The sequence below is a fragment of the Bison bison genome, unplaced genomic scaffold (genome assembly GCF_000754665.1).
Source record: "Bison bison bison isolate TAMUID 2011002044 unplaced genomic scaffold, Bison_UMD1.0 scf7180017864390, whole genome shotgun sequence".
Lineage (NCBI taxonomy): Eukaryota > Metazoa > Chordata > Mammalia > Artiodactyla > Bovidae > Bison > Bison bison.
Genome location: NW_011494962.1, coordinates 5058635 through 5079680, shown reverse-complemented (window position 1 = coordinate 5079680; position 21046 = coordinate 5058635). Strand labels below are relative to the sequence as shown.

The 21046-nt window shown below is 34.1% G+C and overlaps 1 protein-coding gene across 7 annotated transcripts in view; it reads right to left on the bottom strand.

Moving 5' to 3' along the window:
* ATF7IP (activating transcription factor 7 interacting protein) overlaps nucleotides 1-21046 on the bottom strand; it is a 115164-nt gene that overhangs the window by 37512 nt on the left and 56606 nt on the right. For all 7 annotated transcript variants that reach the window (XM_010858714.1, XM_010858711.1, XM_010858718.1 and 4 more), the window contains 4 exons: nucleotides 14395-14478; nucleotides 12881-13026; nucleotides 11369-11506; nucleotides 4071-4136 (listed from right to left, as the gene is read on the bottom strand). In XM_010858714.1, the coding sequence (XP_010857016.1) occupies nucleotides 4071-4136; nucleotides 11369-11506; nucleotides 12881-13026; nucleotides 14395-14478 (434 nt within the window). The remainder of the gene's footprint in view (nucleotides 1-4070; nucleotides 4137-11368; nucleotides 11507-12880; nucleotides 13027-14394; nucleotides 14479-21046) is intronic.

The window sequence follows — 21046 nt, the reverse complement described above, 5'->3', positions numbered from 1 at the left end:
TTATGAATGGCCAAAGGACCTGAATAAACATTTCTCCAAAGAAAATATGCAAAATGATCAATAAGCATGTGAAAAGATGCTCAACATCACTAAGCAGAGAAATGCAAATCAAAACCACAATGAGATAAGGTCTCACATCCATTAGGGTGGACACTATCACAAAAGAGGAAAAAAAAATTTTTTTGCCAAAAATATACAGAAATTGGAACCCTTGTGCCATGCTGATGGGAATGTAAACGATGTGACTGTTCAGTTCCTCAGTGTTACTTGTTCAGTCGTGCCCAACTCTGCAAGCCATGGACTGCAGTCCACCAGGCTCCTCTGTCCATGGGATTTTCTGGCAAGAATACTGGAGTGGTTTGCCATTTCCTTCTCCAGGGGATCTTCCAGACCCAGGGATGGAACTGGGGTTTCCAGCACTGAAGGCAGATTCTTTACCGACTGAGCTACCTGGGAAGCCCTAAATGTGACTTTAGCAGTGATGTGACTGCAAAAGAAAACTATATGGAGGTTCCTCAAAAAATAACAGAATTACCAAATGACCCAGCAATTTCACTTCTGGGTAGAAATATCCAAAACTTTGACCTCAAAGAGGTATCTGCACACCAATGTCATTGCAGCATTATTCGTAAGAGCCAGAAGTCGAAACCAGCCCAAATATCCATCAATAAATAAATGGATAAAGAAAATGTGGTATATACATACAATGCAGTATTAGCCTTAAAAAAGGAAATCCTGTCATATGCAACAACCCAGATGAACCTTGAGAACACAATGCTTTGTGAAATAAGATAAAACAAATACTGTATGACTGCACTTATGAGATATCTAGAGAAGTCAAAACCATGGAAACAAAGTAGAATGATCATTTCCAGGGGCTAAAGGGGAGAGGAAATGGTAGTTGTTCTATGGAGGTCTTAGTTTTGCAAGATGAAAAATTCCTAGAGATATGTTACACAATAATGTGAATATAGTTAACACTACTGAATTGTAGAATTTAAAATGGTAAATTTTATGTTGTTTTTATTACAATTAAAAAAAAATAATTATTTTTAATAAAAAATTGAAATGCAGGATTTAGATTAAATCTAAAATTTGAGAATCAACTATAAGTCACTGATTTCCATAAAGGAGAGAAATATCTTGATATTTCTTTTATAGTAAAAAAAAAGATAAAGGATGAAAGTTAAAGATATCAGTCATAAAGCCCTAAAATAGATTAAACATGAATACGGTCTTAATAGCAAACTGCTTATGAGGATTTTATTTTCTTTCAGAAATTAATAGAAAATGTTTTAAGCCAAATCTGAATAATGGGGTTTGTTATTAACTGATTAATATCAGAGGACCAAGGAGCAAATCTAAACAGAAGAAAAGAATCTGAAGTGGTATTGCTTGTTTAGTTATTTTGGTAAGGGGGATAATTCTCAATATTATTTTATGTGTCTTGTTTTTAAAGCCTAGAAAGACATATGTAAAATTATAGTGGAAATTAAAACATGGAAGAACAAAATCTTTTGACATTTCTCTAGAAATATCTCTCATAAGAAGAAAACAATAACAAGAATGAGTTAGAAAGATGTCTAAGTTTTGAAATTTAAAACTGGCCTTACAAACTAAAAGAAGTAACACAATTTGAAAGACTGAACACTACCTTAACATTTTCTTCAAGTGCCACACACACTAATTGTTCAAATTAATCTTTTCTGATTTTTAGGAATTACACAGTATTTGTCCTTCTTTCCATACTTATTGTAGCTCTTCAAGACAAACTTTTCAGGGATCGTAATATTTTTATCTGTGTATCTTAAGGTCTCTGCCTATCTCCTTTAACTAAACAAGTAAGACCTGGAAAACAGTTCTGATAACAAATGAGATATGCACAAACACTGGAAAAATACAAGGTGGGCAGCACTACTTAGTTCAGACACAGGATGAAAAGAAAAAAATGGAAAATTATATTGTAAAAAACAATGGAAAAATTTCAAAACCCTATGTTTCGTTCAGGCATAGCAAATAAAGGTTTATACCAATTTTCTAATAGAAGAAACAGTTTTTATAGTGTGACCAAAAAAAAAAACAAACTTTTTTTAAAAGCTGAGAAACTAGAGTTTAAAATCAGAAATGTAATTACATCAGTGAAGAAGACCATAATAAAAAAATCTTTGGGTGTGGCCAAATGAGGATTTGATGATTAGCCTGTGTAAACAAACTGTCAGTTGCTCAAGAAAAGATAAATCAGAGCTTAAAAATTTAAGTTCAAAGAATATAAAGATGCAGAACAGATTTGTAGCTGCCAGAAAACAGGAGGTAAGGGTAGGGTAAAAGCATGGTTGAAATTGTAAAAGAGAAGCAGGAGGGTATCCCTGTGTGGTGTGTATCTTGAACTGTGGTGGCAGGTTACATAAATCTATACATGAGATCAAATTGCAGACAAACACACAGATAAACATAATTAATTTATGTAAAACCTGAAGGAAACTGATAAAGTCTACAAAACTATCTGATAGAACTGTACTAATTTCTTGGTTTTGATAATGTACTATGGGTATAGATTTCACCAATGAGTGAGGCTGAGTGAAGGGTTCATAGGAGTCTGTGTGTTATTGTTCCAATTTCTTGTGTATCTATCATTTCAAAATGAGTTGTTTTAAAAAGTCAAGTAAACAGGATATGAAAATGATTCAAGACAGAAATATCTATAGGAATAATGACTACTACTGAAAAAACTACTATTGGAAATTACTACGTACTAGGCAATAAAGTGCGATTCGTGGGGTCGCAAAGAGTCGGACACGACTGAGCGACTGAACTGAACTGAGGCAATAAAGTTATCAAGACTCAAAGAAATGTAACTTGCTCAAATGAAAAAAAGAGGAAAAGAAATTCAACTAAAAACAATACTGCAATGTACAATGCTATACTAAAAATCCGTATTACAGAATAACTAAGGAAACAACAGAAAGCAAAGCCTAACTGCAGACCACAGTTTGTGCTATGCTACGACACCTGTACTAAACTACATGGAGTAAGAAAGGAAGAGGAGAACTGGGCTACTTGAGGCCATGTAATACTGAACTGTTTTGCAGGACATAAGAGACTAAACCACTACACTGGCAAATACAGGCATGCCTTGCTTTATTGCACCTCACAGACACTGCATTTTTAAAAAACTGAAGGTTTGTAGCAACATGTGTCAAGCTTGGTACAATTTTTCCAATAGCATTTCCTCACTTCTTGTCTCTGTGTTACATTTTGGTAATTCTTGTAATATTTCAAATTTCTTCATTATTATTATACTGCTATTTGTTGTTGTTTTAGTCACTGAGTTGTGTCTGACTATCTGTGATCCCATGGTCTGTGGCTTACCAGGCTCCTCTGTCTATGTGGTATTCCAGGCAAGAATACTGCAGTGGATTGCCATTTCCTTCTTGACCCAGGGCTCAAACCTGTATCTTCTGCATTGGCAGGTAGATTCTTTACCATGTAGCCACTAGGGAGACCCTATTATAGTCTACAGTGATCTGTGACCAATGATCTCTGATGTTACTGCAATTATTTTATGTTTTGCATTTTTTAATTAAGGTATGTACATTAAAACGTATCTAAATGATTTTTCAGACATAATACCACTGCTCACTTAATAAGACTACAGAATTAATGTAACATTTATGTATTTTTTTCTTTAATGAAACATTTTTTTTTTTTTTACAAATTTGTGGCTTGCTTTATCACAATAATTGCTTTACTACAGTGGTCTGGAACTGAACCCACAGTATCTCCAAGGTATGCCTGAGAGAAACATGGTAAGGCAAATCCCCAAAGCTTAATTTTAAAGATGGATAGAAAATACAATTTCAAGAATGCCTTACATATACATATTACATGTACTGATGTTCATATGAAAACAATGAGGATTAGAAAGGGTTAATGAGCAGAAGTTCCAGAAACAACATGCAGGAAGTACACAGTATAAAAGAAAATTTCAGACTTCTTTCCTCCTAGGTCAGCACCTCCTAAGATTGCCACTTAAAGCTAAATATCAACTATCCAAGAATAGAAATTCTTACTTCTTGTCTTTTCTTAAGATCTTCTTTGGCTGCTCCAAAGCGTTTGGTTAACCTGGCTATCTTGGCCTAAAAAAAGCAAAAATGAGACAGAAATCAAATGGCATTATAATATTAAAAAGGAACCTGTGCATACATAACAAGAAATCTATGGGTAATAGGATCCTCAGAAGACAGTCAACAGCAAAGAAAATAAGACAAGTTGTTGTATAATCCTTGACTTCAAAACCCAAAGTAAACACTCTTAAGTTTTAGAAGATTGGCTTTTTTCCTCCTTGCTCACAAACCAGCATATTTCTGAATATATGTGCTTGCATTTCTTATTATTTAACATAGTTGGAACCACACTTAATTTTCTCACTGAGAATTATATATTAATAGTAAACATATCTATAAATCACAGAAGATCCCTAACCAATAGTACATATGAGTCTGAAATTCTCTAGGCCAGAACACTGGAGTGGGTAGACTTTCCCTTCTCTGGGGGATCTTCCAAACCCAGAAATCAAACCCAGGTCTCTTGCATTGCAGGTGGATTCTTGACCAGCTGAGCCACAAGGGAAGCTACATCTACAGTAATCAAATACTTCTTTTCAACAATTAACCTACTGGCAGATAAACAGCAGCAAGATCTTTTTTGACCCATCTCCTAGAGTAATGAAAAATAAGTAAATAAACAAATGGGACTAATTAAAAGATTTTGCACAGCAAAGGAAACCATAAATAAGATGAAAAGACAACCCTCAGAATGGGAAAAAATATTTGCAAATGAAGCAATTGACAAAGGATTAATTTCCAAAATATAAAAACAGCTTATCCAGCTCAATATCAAAACAAAAAAAAATACCAATCAAAAAATGGGTAGAAGACCTAAATAGACATTTTTCAAAAAAGACATACAGATGGACAAAAAACACATGAAAAGATGTTCAACATCACCAATTATTAGAGAAATATAAATCAAAACTACAATGAGATATCACCTCACACTGCTCAGAATGGTCATCAAAAAAAATCTACAGACAACAAATGCTGGAGAAGGTGTGGAGAAAAGGAAATCCCTTACACTCTTTGTGTGAATGTAAATTGATACAGCCACTGTGGAGAATGGTATGTATGTGTGTGTAAGTCGCTCAGTCGTGTCCAACTCTTTGTGACCACATGGACTGTATACAGTCCATGGAATTCTCCAGGCCAGAATACTGGAGTGTGTAGCTTTTCCCTCCTCCAGGGGATCTTCCTAAACTAACCCAGGGATGGAACCCAGGTCTCCCTCATTGCAGGCAGATTTCTTTACCACCGGAGCCACAAGGGAAGCCTGGAGAACAGTACAGAAGCTCCTTAAAAAAACTACCATATGACCCAGCAATCCCACTACTGGGCATATACTCAGAGAAAGCCATAATTCAAAAAGACACATTCACCCCAATGTTCAATGCAGCACTATTTACAATAGTCAGGACATGGAAGAAACCTAAATGTCCATTGAGAGAGAAATGGATAAAGAAGATCTGGTACATATATACAACAGAGTATTACTCAGCCATAAAAATGAATGATATAACGCCATTTGAAGCAACATGGATGGACCTAGAGATTTTCATACTGAGTAAAGTCAGACTGAGGAGGAGAAATATTGTATGACATCTCTTACAAGCAGAATCCAAAAAGAAATAATACAAATCAACATTTACAAAACAGAAACTGACTTACAGACTTAGAGAAAGAACTTATCATTGTCAGAGGGAAGGGATACAGGAAAGGCTTAGTCAGGGAGTTTGGGACAGACATGTACATACTGCTATTATTTAAAATGGAAAACCAACAAGGTCCTACTGTATAGCACAAGGAACTCTGCTCAATGTTATGTGACATCCTGGATGGGAGAAGCGTTTGGGAGAGAATGACAGATGTATATGTATACCTGAGTCCCTCTGCTGTCCACCTGAAACTATCACAACACTATTAATCAGTTATACTCTAACATAAATAAAAAGTATTAAAAAAAGAAAAGAAATGCCTGAGATGGAAAAGGTTGGGAAAGAAGACACATGGCAGAAGGGGGCTTTAAAAGCTCTCACCCATCTCAGGAAATTGAGAACACTATCTGAATGTTCAGGACAGAATGCAAGCTCACAAGTGGCCTGAAAAGACCCTAAGCTGCCACCTCAGACTAGCTTTCAGAATTTATGCAAGCAGGAAGAGAAGAATAAGGCAAGTGTGATAAAACAGGTTGTAAATGGTCTAGCCTAAGTGTTGAAAGAGTACCCCAATGCAGTTAATCTGCAAACATTTGGGAGAGTAATCATTTTATTTTTTAGGCTCCAGGCATTTAAATGAAAGTTGCTCAGTCATGTCTGACTCTGCTACCCCATGGACTGTAGCCTGCCAGGCTCCTCTGTCCATGGAATTCTCCAGGCCAGAATACTGGAATGAGCTGTTCCCTTCTTCAGGGGATCTTCCCAATCCAGGGATTGAACCCAGGTCTCCTGCATTGCAAGTGGATTCCTTACTGTCTGAGCATTTAAGTTAACTGTCAAAATATCAGCTGACCACTAAGCTAACAAAACATAGACTTCAGTGACCATACACAATAACGAATATATACTTTCCAAAAATTGTTTAGAAAACCCACTAATCAAGCAAACAACAACAAGCAGCAATAGCAAACCCTAGATAGAAGGGGGAAAATCTGATTTTCTGAATTGTCACATTGCAATATTCAAAATATCCATTTAAACAGTAACAATGAACAAATTAGGGCATATGCAAAGAAGTAAGAAAGTATGGTTTATTCACAGAAAGAAAAAAAATTAACAGAAATATAGCTCAGGCATAAGACTTACTAGACAAAGACTTTAAATAAATGGTTTTAAATCTATTCAAAGAGCTAAAGGATACCATTGAGAAATAACTTGAAAAGAAAAAAAGGAAAAAAATGTCTCACTAATAGAGAGAATATGAGTAAAGAGACAGATATTATATATTTTTTAAAAAGCATAAATTCTGCAGCTAAAAGTACAATAACTGAAATTAAGAAATTCACCAGAGAGATGGGAGGACAAGACTGTGAAAGAAAAGTTTTGTATACTTTTTTGCATAATAGGTATTAATTCAAGAGGTTAAGTTTAATCTCCAGAGTGATCACTAAGGAAAAAGTAAAAACTTTATAGAAAGAGAAAAATGAAGAGAGTTTAAATGGTTCACTAGAAAAAAATCACAAAATAAGGCAATAATGTAGGAATTAAGCAACAAAAAAGGTGAAAGACAAGTAAAATGGTAGGACTAAGTCTTTCTTTATCAATAATTTAAATGTAAAGAGATGAAAAACTCTTCAGTTAAAAGGCAGAGATTGGCAAAGTGGATAATAAATCATAACCTAACTCTATGTTGCCTACAAGACTTCATCAAAATGTAAAATTTCTGTGCATTAAAAGACATTATCAAGAGAGGAAAGTAAAAAGAAAACTTACAGAATGGGTGAAATAGTCATAAATCATGTACTTTAAAGTGTTCAATATCCAAAATATGTAAAGAACTCTTACAGCTCAACAATAAAAAGGCAAAAACAAAAAATCCAGGAATAAAAATAACTTAAATATTCTCTAAAGTAGATACACAGATGTTTAAACAACACATGAAAAGATGCTGAACATAAGTAGCCACTAGGAAAACACAAACCAAAATCACAATGAAATACCACTTCATATCCATTAGGATGTCATAATTATTTTTAAAAAACACAGACAGTAACAAGTGTTAACAAGGAAATGGGAGAAATGGAAACCTCAACATTGCTGGTGGGAATATAAAACAGGAAACAACTGACTGTTCTACAATCAATTAAAAGAATTACCATATGACCCACAATTCCATGCCCCAAAGATTTGAAAACAAGTATTCAAACAAATACTTGTATACAAATGTTCACAGCAGCATTATTTTCGATATTCAAAAGGTAGAAAGAACCTAAATGCTCATCAAATGTTCATCAACTGAAGAATACATAAATAAAATATGTGTATGTGTGTGTATGTATACACAAGTTAACATCTTGAATTAATTCCTATTTATTTTCAACAGTATAGAAAGATAAATATTACTTAGCAATGAAAAGGAATATAGTAGTGATACATGCTACAACATGTATGAATCTTAAAAACATTATGCTGTGAAAAAACAGGCCAGACACAAAAAGTCACATATTGTATAACTCTGTTCATATTAAATATGCAGTATAGGTAACTCAGTAGAGACAGAGAGCAGATTAGTGGTTCCCAAGAGCTAGGGGGAGAAGGAAATGAGAAGTGACTATTTAATGGATACAAGGTTTGCTTCTGGATTGATAAAAATGTTCTGGAACTAGATAAAGATGATGATCATACAACAGTGTGAAGGTACCAAATGACACTGAACTGTAAACTTTGAAAGTAATTGCTATCCAAATTTTACTTCCATAAATATCTAAATATCAGAACAACAAAGAAAGAGATGGGAACTAAATCGGGCTGAGTAAAATGTAAATAAATGGCATGGTAAGGACAGATCATAAATGAATGGAAGCTACAATATGAAATCAAATGGCTGAAATAAAAATACTGTGAGCATTAACACTCTGCAGTGGGCTTTCCTGGTGGCTCAGTGGTAAAGAATCTGCCTGACAATACAAGAGGTACAGGTTTGATCCCTGGTCTGGAAAGACACCACATATCGTGGAACAGCTAAGCCCGTGCACAACAACTACTGAGCCCGTGCTCGAGAGCCTGGGAATCACAACTACTTAGTCCATGTGCTGCAATTACTAAAGCCCGCACACCCTGGAGTCCATGTGCAGTAACAAGAGAAGCCACCACAACTAGAGAGTAGCCTCCACTCGCCTCAACTAAAGAAAACCCCACACAGCAATGAAGACCCAACACAGCCAACAAATAAATACAATTATTTTTTTTTTAAATCTTAAAAAAAAAAATACTCTGTAGGACAGTGAAGCAACTGGTGGGATTAGGAAAAGTGGATCAAAAACTAGGAGATCTAAATTACAAATCAGAAAATGAACACAGGTTTAAACTGGTACACAACTGAGGAAACTGAACTACACAGAAGAGAATTAACATGCAGCATTTTAGAAAGATGAATACAATGCTTGAGAAGGACCAGTAAAGATGTAAAAAGCAGTACCAAAGTGGTCGTGTAAAAGGCTGCTATTATAATCAAGGAACTGGGTAATGATGGTCTTGTAGAAAGTTAAAAGATATAAAAGACAGACTTTTATAAGAAATTTAAAAGTTTTAATTTGGCAACTCACTGTGTATACGTGAAGTGATATAGAGGAATTAGTTTCCAAGAACTAAAAAATTGTGAATAAAAGAAACAATGGGAAGACATTCCTTGAAGATTTTTCTGAGAATTCAAGAATTTTGAGTAAGGGGAACAATGTGCAACTCCACAACATGACTTATTTGTGGAGAAGATGATTGATTTGATGTTGCAAAGATTAAGATTCTAAGGCTACAAAGAAATATGCAAGTGCAAAGGTTTATTAAGTTAGAGACAGACTTGTATCTTAAAAATATGAGTTAAAATCTCAGGTTCTAAAAGCACAAAATCATAGATGCAGCCATGGGACTGATAACAAACCATGAATGAAATTATTCTCTTAAATCTTCCAACATTTTCAGTTCTAATTCAACATTCTAAATAGTACTAGTAAAATAAAATGTAATGATCAGACAACACTATCACTAACTATATAAGGACCCGCTAAAGGTAAGAAACAGGAATAGTGTTGTCCTAAATGATGCATTATAAAATAACTACAATGACCTTATTATTAATAAAGTCTCACTTTAAATAAAATTTACAATATTAAATTAAAAAACTAAACTTGTTGGCTGAGATACATAATTCCTAAAATCTAGTCACAGTTGCTTGCAATTTGCTTTCAACTGCGCAACTTTATTTTCATGAAACACTTCTCCCTTATTTGTAAGTAAGGCTCTATAAGTGGTTTTCAAGTCAGCATCTGAGACAATGCTCATTTTTCAGACAACCTACCAAATAGAAACACATTCCCTTCTGACAGAATGAATGCATTGATGAAATTTCCCAGTTTCTTAATCTTGGAATGAAATTAATTACTAACACATGCTACCATGTGCACATTTCAACTAATCAGAAGCTCAAGCACTACGTGTTAATATACAGACATATTCAATAAAAAATTAAAAGTAGCAATTATTCATAAACACAGATCAACAAACTAATGTCTTTAAAAATACAATTCATTGGAGGAAATAGATTAATATAAAAAGAATCACAGCAAACATTATTTAGTACTTAACAGCATTTTAGATGATGCCAGCCTTTCTTCACTGACTGAAGAAATACTGAAGATGCACTACCAAGATTATTTCTGAGGCTTGGCATGGGTTGATACATATCTCAAAAGTATGTTGAAGTCTGAACCCCAAGTATTAGAACACAAACTTATCTGGAAATAGGTAATTGTAGAGGTAATTACAGTTGACCCTTGAACAACATGGAGTTGAATCGCATGGGTCCAATTATACATGGAAATTTTTTTTCAATAAATATACTATTCATATTTTCATTTTACAGATCTTTAAATTGAGTTAGAGTCTGTGTTCAATTAGAGATCACCATAACTGAAATCAAAGGAACCAGGGTTTGAGTTCTGATTCTATCCGAACTGTTCACTGCTGTGGGTGAGTCATTTATGAATTTCTTCATTTTCTGAGGCAGGTACCAGTACACAGATTTTCAACTGCAGGCAGTGGGGACAGCACCTCTAACCCTTACATTCTCCAAAAGTCAACTCTAGTTAAGATGAGGTCCTACTAGAATAGTGTGGGTCCTAATCCAGAGTAACTAGTATCCCTAGAAAAGGGGGGAATTTGGAAGCAGACACACATACAGACACAGCACTATGTGAAGATGGAGCCAGAAATCACAATGATACTTCCACAAGACAAGAAATGCCCAAGATTGTCAGTAAACCGTAGGAAGCTAGAGGAGACAAATGCAACAACTCTTTCTTACAGCCTGATGGCAGCTTGACCCTGGGCTTTTAGCCTCCAAAACTATGAGACACTACATTTCTGTTTTGGAAGTCACCCAGTTGATGGTATTTTTTTTAATGGCAGCCTGAGCAAACTAATAGCGATTCCTTTTATTCCTAATACTTATAAGTTAAATATACTTTATTGTCAACTTGGAAAACATATACTAGAAAGTAAGTTATGAGAATGATGACACGTGGATATGCAATTTACTGTACAAACCTGTAGTTCAGCAAGAACTGTTTTATGCCTCTTGTTACACTCAATCTTTTCCACTCGTGTTTTCAATTCTGCCAATGTCTTATCAAATACAGCACACTGCAGTGCACACAATTTTTCTTCCAGTAACCACTGTACAACCTAAAAATATATATTCCTTTGTTACAAAAATGGAATTTCAAGCAAGCAGCAAACAGTAAATATTCTGAAGTACTCATAAGACAGTACTAATACATTAGCTAGTTTGTTTAAAAAAAAGTACTGGCATCCATAACACAATGATATCTGTTGAAATCCTCTACTTCTGCCTATATATAATATCTACTGTAACAGAATAAAATGTACTAAAAATAGAAAATTTCCAGAGGGTGAAATTTTTAAAACATTTTGAAATTGGAAGTTTTAATATTTTCCTCCCATACCCTCTATTGTGATTTGAGGAAACAAGGTGAAGGACCAGATTTTAATATTTTCTAATCTGTTACAGATGATATTTTTAGCAGACACTAAGAATCTCACTGCTCTATGAAATTTACTCACAGTTTTTATATTTATCTCATTATGGACCCATAAAGAGGACACATGGTACGTATCCATGGACCACACTTGAGTAACACTTTCCTAGAGGAGTAAACCCTCAGTATACACAGATGTTTTCAAAATCCTTTCACATAGCTATCTTCATATTTCTAATAGCTCTAAAAGAAAGACTAAACTGGCATTATTATCACCATACGATAAAAAGATACGAGAGAAAAAAAGCTACTTTTTTACTGTCTCTGTTCCTTTCTCTAATGGGGATATTTACACTTTGAGACCTAGGTTATTTATAATTTCACCATTAAATCTGTAAGGCTTTGAAAAATTAATTTCACCCAAGTCTCCTATTCTTCTCTTAAAAAAAGATTTGTCGACATTTATGAACACATTTTGAAAAATATATTAAATACTTCATATTTTCATTATTTTTATCTCTAGTCTAATACATACAGTGAGAAGTTTCCAATGCCTGTACTTTAAATATTCCTTTTCCCTAGTCCTTCCAGAGCCTTGTTCATACCATTTTTAATACTAACCCTAAAACACATAACAAAGAGCTTAGAATGCAGGGACTTACAGTCATGAAATCAGCTTATGAAAAAAATTATAAAAGCTAAAATGTTAACATATGAGACTCTAATGTTCCTACTAGAATGAAGTTGAGTGTAGAAGGGAAAAAAAGCTGAAAACTGATACTCAGTTTTGTATAAAGCAAGTAAGAAGTCATAATGTCTCTCCTATTTTGATGATTAGTATCATATCTTTAGAAAAACAAAAACAATTTAGCTTCAAAAGAGTCACAAGGAATTTTAGAATTAAATTAAGGGTAATAAGCCCAATCACTTTCTTCAAGTTCTTTGTTTCTATGAGAAATCTGAATATGTCAATAAAATACAGAGTAAAGTCAAAAACCTAGGAGAATAAAGATGGTGGTGCCTTTTATTTAATATGGTTTTAACTTATAATCTCTAACACCTTTTGTAGCTTCTGGTTTATATCTCCTTTGGCTGTAATCTTTACTTGAAATTCTGCCTCATATTCCTCTTCCAAATATCGACGGCGTTTGGACTGTATATTGTCCATGTCCTCTGACTTAGAACGTTTTCTTCTAAAGAATTCACCTGAAAAGAAAAAGTAGGTGTTTTTATTAAACACCAATTAGATGCTTTTATTATAGACTTTAATGCTTATTTTCCATCCTCAGGAAAATATTATTTCTATCTACAAAACAGCTTTCTCAATCATTTGCTTTTGTGATCAGAAAAGTTAGTAGATAGCTTTTAGCTTTAGACTTGAAATGATTTTCAATATGCTAAATAAGAACTTCCTAATGGCTAAATAAGCAAATGGACGAACAACATGAACAAAGAACATTCTTTCCTCAAAATCTTCCTATTAAGATGGAAGATGAACTAACAATATGAGATCATCTCAAACTCATTCCTTTTAATAAATTCTATATACAACATGAATTCTGACAAAATACAGCATTCATTCACAAGTCACAGATTTCTCAGCATGCATTCTCATATCACATACTTCTACAACTGTGCATAGCTTTAATTATTTAATTCTTTCCCCTCAGTAATATTTTTTCCTCACTAAATTTAGGAAAAATTCTTCCTTAATCATTAGCCTTAGGAAAATAACATATCAACAGTTACTCTTAACTCTTAACATATCTTAAGAAATTGCAAATATATATTGATAAAAATAATAAAATTAATGTTATTAGGAAAGCAATTTGGTAAATAATAAATATTCAAAGACCTTCACTTAGAAATTTGTTTTAAATACTGACAACACTCATGAGATCATAAGCAAGTTTTATCTGGTTTCTTTTTGAAAGAAAAAAAATATACGAAAGAAAATATTAAAATCTCCACACTTAATTAAAGAAAAATGGCTATATGTGACCATAAATTTTCCTCTCTACCTCACCCTATATCCATATCTATGTGCCTGATTTAAAATCCAATTCTATTCCACAACTTTTCTTGTATTATAACTTACACATGCACAGATGGAGGGCAGTAAGACAGAGAGTTACAGAATACCAATTTCTTGACTTCTGGTCCAGTGATCTTTCCGTAAACCTAATGACATTCAGTTACATTGTTTTCCCCTTCCCATAAGGCTTAAGAACTTTAAATAAACTGAGATACATACTTTCATTAGCCATATCACCTCAGACACAATTCCTATAGGCCCATGATCTAAAAGAAAATCTAAAACAACTTCTCTCAAGATATTCAGATAGTACCTTACTAAATAGTAAGCTTAAATCTTTCTTATGGAACAATGGAAAGAATAAACAAAACAATAAAGCACATGAAATAATTGAGTTAACCATCAACAAAATGATTTTACTGTGGCTTACTTAAACTGAAAAATTTTACAATCGTTTCATGGACAGAAGAGTATTTTCTACAGCCTTAAAAGCAGAAACAATTTTTAAAACAATTTCAGGTTTGCTTGTACATGCTTACTTTTCTCAGAAGGTCTTTCATCTTCACGTATTACTTGCTCTTCCTCCTCAGGTTTGCTGTCCTTTTCATTGCTTTCTACTTGTTCTGTAACAAAAATAGAAAAGGAAAATTTCTTCCAATATAATTTGTCAACAGTTCATAATAATTTATATTTTTGGTGTAATTAACCAGCTAATGATATTTTATGAAATCAGTCTCAAAATGTAAAATATTGGGAATAAAAAAAGGAGCATGAACTGGTGGAAATCAATGACCAAGTCTAGCTTTAAATGTTCTTGCAAGTACATAATAAACTCTTAACATGGAAAAAAAATAATTTTGATTTTAAAACAAAATATCTTAATAATTTACTGTCATCAATAGATGTGAAAACAACTACTATAGTGCATTTAGATTCCTTTACATTCAGTTATTAAAACTAAAACATTAGTTGTGACTAATTACAAAAAAATACAAAAAAAATTACAAGTTACTGACAAACTCAAAACACCTAATATTTTTGACCAGATAGGCTGAATCACTATTTTAATGGTTATGGATAGGTAAAGTCTATCCTAAAGATATCTTTTATCCTAAAGATAAAAAAAAAGTTTTACTAAAAAGTATTAGCTACTTCAATACCAGTGCCAACAACTAAATTAGCTAGGTGCTTGACATACATTACTTCTTATTCTCCAAATAATCCTACACGATAAACAGTATTTTTGCCATCATGTAGATAAGGAAAGTAACATTCGGAAAGGTTAAGTAATTTTCGGGCTTCCCAGGTGGCACCAGTGGTAAAGAACTCGCCTGCCAATAGAGGAGAGTAAGAGATGCAGGTTTAATCCCTGGGTCAGGAAGATCCCCTGGAGGAGTACGGCAGCCCACTCCAGTATTCTTGCCTGGAGAATCCCATGGACAGAAGAGCCTGGCTGGCTTCACAAAGAATAGAACATGACTAAAGCAATGTAGCACAGGTAATTTTCACAAGAGGCATATAAAAGCTAACAATTAAAGAACGTGACCAAAAAATATTTATAAAGATATCTATACAACTGCAATGTTATAACAAAGAAAATTCCACAGGCACCAGAAATGGCCTTTGGTCAATCAATTTATAGCTCCTCAACTAACTCAATCATTTAGGGGAGAAGAATGATTCTCTAATCACTAATCACTAATCACTAATATACTTGGGTTCTATTTTTCTCCCTTATATCCTTTAGCTTCAATAAAACATGCCATATTTCATCATATACTGCAACTAAAATTAAATAAGCAATGATGTGCATATAGCACTATATAAAGATTCCAATAAGGCATTTCTGCTTCAAACACCAGGATTTTAGTTTCAACAGCCCTGAGTAGTGTGTGTGTGTGTTAGTTGCTCAGTTGTGCCCAACTTGTGATCGCATGAACTGACTATAGCCCACCAGGCTCCTGTGTCCATGGAATTCTCCAGGCAAGAATACTAAGTAGAAGCTGAGGTTTAAAAAAAAAAAAAAAGGGAATTTTTAGGAGAAAACAGGCAAACACGACTGTTTGTTTCCTATTACAATATTTTTCACACTAAGATATTAAAACAATAAATCTGTAAAACACAACAATAGTAAAAACAAGAATGTTAACACAGTACATATAAAGATTACTGAGACTATACTTAAATTTTAAAGTTTAAAGTATTAGAAAATTAACTTCCTATTTACCACCCTATGCTCATGAGAAATGTTTTTCAGATTTCATCCCTCAACCTCAGTTCAATGAAATCAAAGTTTGTTTTGCTCCTTTGTAGACTACACACTCATTACAAAGCATTTACTGTATTTACTTTCCCAAGTTTTCTTGTCTTTAATACTAAGGGTGGTGACTCCCATAGTTTCCTAGTTTCCAGAGTAACTGGGTTGCTTAAGATTAAGATTTACATAGTCTTAATTCAGCAAACCATCATACCACCAAAGGACAAAATTAGTCTTGTAACTTCAATCGATCAGAAAACAGCAGAGCAAACTGACCTGGTTTGGTCTGCCTGTCTTATGTGTATGTTACTCTCCCTCTTCTCCAAGAGAGATGTCAAGCTAAGCTTGCGATTCCTTCATTTTATTAAAAAAACTCCTCTTATCATCCAATTCCCTTTTTCCAAATTTGTTTAGAAGATGAGACTATATTCTCAATACTTAAAACACTTATTAGGACTTAAAAATAGACAAAGAGAATTAAAATTTAGGCTTGAGTTTGACTTTATTAATAAAGAATTTGGGATTAAAAAAATGGTATTAACAGAATCTACAGAAAGGAGTAAGGCCCTATCTTTAATTTTTTTTGTTGTTGCTCACAAAGCCTATACAGAATCTAAGTGAACTTGCATCAACTCAGAATAATAATCAAAAGCCTATGTACACAGGTTTATATATAACTTAAAGTAGTTTCTGGGATTCCTAAAAGTTATCCAAATACTTAGGTTAAGACTGTTTTTGTTTTTTAGAAGCTGTCCTCATCCACAGTTTCTGCTGTAATCCCTCCCATCTTGAGTACAGACTCATATATTGGCATGCTTTCATATGCATTTCTATCTGTGGTATTATTTCAACCAGATGAGACAGTAAATTCCCTAAGAGCAGGTACCAAACCTTGTAATTTTGGTGATCCTAAAAACCTTGGGAGAGAGCTAAGACAAATCTTTCTGATGACAGTTACCTTTAATATAATTCCACTAAATTACAGTAGAAAAACTGTGTTGTAGAGGATAAGAAGACAGAATTTACATCAGGGGTTATTTCACCATTTTCAGAATTACATGGAATAGAACTCTATTCCAAAAAAATATGGACAAAACCATTGCCCTGGGTCAGAGTTGACAAACATTTTCTGTAAATGGTCAAAACATAAGTTTTTCAATCTTGTGGGCTCTATGGTCTCTGACACAACTGCTCGATTCTGTGCTTATGATGGGAACTACTGATAAAAAAATATGTAGTACATAAACAAATAGATGTGGCTATGTTCCAAGAGAACTTTATTGACCAAAACAGTTAGGGCTTGTAAGTCATAGTCTGCCAATTCCCCGCCTTAGATTAATGTCTATGAGAAACACTTCAAACAAAAAGTTCCTACAGACTAACTAAAGACAATATAATACACACACAAAAAAAAAAAGGCAAAGAAGATAAAACAAGCAATTTATAGATACTAGGAGAAGGCAATGGCACCCCACTCCAGTACTCTTGCTTGGAAAATCCCATGGATGGAGGAGCCTGCATGGATGGAGGAGCATGGCTGCAGTCCGTGGAGTCGCAAAGACTGAGCGACTTCACTTTCATTTTTCACTCTCACGCACTGGAGAAGGAAATGGCAACTCACTCCAGTGTTTTTGCCTGGAGAATCCCAGGGACGGGGGAGCCTGGCGGGCTACCGTCTATGGGGTCGCACGACTGAAGCGACTTAGCAGCATCAGCAGCAGGAACATAAATAGCCAATGTAAATGTCAACCTCACAAGACATATTAAATGTCAGAAAAATGTGGCATTACTGGTAAAATGTCTTTTCCAGAACATTTTTAAAGGCTTTGTTTAACTAATACAAATTTCCAAATAATGTATCTTCCACAGTAAGTTTTTGTGCTCCCTTTTAAAGCAAAATTGGGGGGCAAAGTTACATTTTATTATCTTCAATTCTCCCATTCTCTCTGAAATTCAACTTCAAATAGGCTTTCAACTACGCTGCCCCTTGTGACAAATGACCTCCAGGTCATTAAATATTTCTCTTCCACCTTAACTGAACAAATAGCAGCATTTGATACATAAATAGAGCTAGTTCTTCCTTCCTTCTCAGAACATTCTTTACTTGACTTTCTAAGACAACAAAATCTCCTAATTTTCTTTCTAACGGAAGCTCTTTCTTGGTACTCTTTGCTGGTTCTTCCTCATCTCCTCAATCTCTAATCACTGGACTACAAAGAGCTCAGTTCTTGGACCTCCTCTCACTCACTTATGTCTATATGGTCATATAGACATTATCTATGTGTGCATGCTTGGTCATGTCCAAATCTCTGAGAACTCAAGAAGTGTAGTCTGCCATGCTCCTCTGTCCATGAAATTTTCCAATCAAGAATACTGGAGTGGGTTGCCATTTCCTACTCCAGCCATATGGTAATGTATCTACTCCTAATTATTCCTAGACAGTCCAAGCCTCTGCCCTAAAATCCAGATATATATCTAACATGGGCAACAACAGCCATCTGAATCTGACCTTCCTCTCACATTTCCCTTTCCAAAACTGGTTTTATCTTTGATCTTCCTCAACTTCTTGATAAAAAAAATCTGCAACTTCCACACCAATGTATAGGAATACCAGGTTCCATAAAGAAAATCCAAATAGGTTAAGACAGTTGAATATTAGTGGGCTGAGATAATAAAGAATTTTAGCTGAACACAGTAAACAGTGAAAACAAATTATTAATAATTTTAATTGTCTAAACCATGGCAATTCTATTACTTTCCCTAAAGCAAAATTAGAAATCTTAAATTCTATTCCCATGCAATTATCCTGATTAGCATTTATGATCACTTAATTTATCTTATAAATAAATTAACTGAAGATGAGATGGTGGATGGCATCACTGACTCAATGGACATGAGTTTGAGTAAGCTCCGGGAGTTGGTGGTAGACAGGGAAGCCTGGCGTGCTGCAGTGCATGGGGTTACAAAGAGTTGGACATGACTGAGTATCTGAACCAAACTGAATTTATCGTAAGGATTCAGTAAAAAGGGAAAAACAAATCAATCAGATATTTTTAAAATCTGAAATAATATCTGGAAGGAAATTATGTCAGAACTTAGTATAAAGTCTTATTTACTCTCAAACAGATTATTCTCCTCAAAAATATTAAGAAATAACAATGTTTAAAGAATTTTAAAAAGCCAAGTAGTCAGAAGAGCTCTCCCTTTCATTTCTCCATAAGAAACAGAATGACAAAGGCAAAAATGGAAGGAAAATTTGAGAATACAGTAGCTTGAAAGCTAAGGAGAATCTCAAGAGAGAGGGACTGTTATTAAGAGATCATTTAAGTATGAGAATAAAATTAAAAGAAGGATGCCCCTGGATTTAACAACAGGACCATCAATGTCACTCCTCTGAGAACAATTAAGTAGGAGGCTGCTGCTGCTAAGTCACTTCAGTCGTGTCCAACTCTGCGACGTGGAAATCACAATTCAACTAAGTTAGAGAGTAATAGGAAGAGATGAAACTATGCTAGCTTTGTTAATGTAACTTGAAGAGTGCCACTGAAGACAGGAAAGATGGAACAGTAGCTAGAGGAGAGTATAGTAGGAAAATACATGAAAGGTATAACTAACGTGTACACCTCCTCTAGTGTTGCTGCAATGTTCCCACAGAGAAACCTTTCTTCTCCTAGCCTTTTTACACAGACTATGATTTTAAACATTTAGTGAGTATCAGTTATTATACAGTAGGAATAGCTGCAATCGTTTTAGATTTTTCTATCTTTGTAAATCTGAAATAGCTTTTCTATTTGCTTTCTGATATCATTCATTATTTTTTATTGATGCTAATACATATCATAACTGCTACATTTAAAACAAATTTGCTAAAGAAGTGTCTGAAATAAAAAGTTTTATGTTTTCCTACTAGTACAGCCATAAGCATTAGTACTTAGAGGGAAAAGCCAGATTTACAATTCTGTGTTCTGAAAATACTAAAAATTAGTCAAGAATAAGGAATCTGAAGAAAGTAATACCTTGACAGATGAACAGCAACAAATATGACATGAAACAGATTCTACCACCATATAAAAAGAACAAAGAACAGATAAGAAACTATACTTTAATCTACAATAACAAAATTTCCTTTGGATCCGGGGACAGAAAATAAAAGTTCAGTTACCAGCTAAGAAATTAAATCTATTACTAAACTTACTCTGTTAACAGCATACAACCAAATAAAAGTCTAAAAGTAAGTAACCAAAAATAAACCCAACTCTGAATTTTCAAAGTATGCAATAGGGGTAGCTGAATATTCATCTTGCTGCATTTAACAGCACTGTGTGGGAGGAATAGTCTCCAACAGCCTAGATTCTGGAATAAAGGTAAAACATATAAACCCATTAAAGCTTCAATTTGCTCTAACTTTCTTATATTCACTACCAAAAGATATTTTTAATACTACTCTCTCTATACTTACTGAGAAATAAGTGAAGTTCACCCTAAACGCTGTTACTTATTATCTTTCTAAAATGTAAATTTGATCATGTTATTCTCCTCTCCTTGAACTCGTTCAATGGTTCCCCAGTGCTAGTATGTTCTGGCATTATATGCAAGGTCCTCCATGACACACTTTTCTTTATATTACTTAAAATATTCTTATATTTCTTATATTACAAATTACTTACTTAATTCCACAAACATTTACTGAGCACTAACTGTGACCCAAGTATTATTTTGACCTGATTGTGATGGCTCAGAGCAGAAGTGATAGCAGTGAAGATGACGAGAAGACACTACATTCTACATCTATTGTGCAGGCAGCAACAACAGGATTTCCTGACAGACTGGATATGGAACATGAACCAAACAAAAAAAGAATCATTCCAAGATCTTTGACCTGAGCAGGTAGGATGCAGTTGCCATTAAGAGGGATTATCTTCATTAAAACTCTA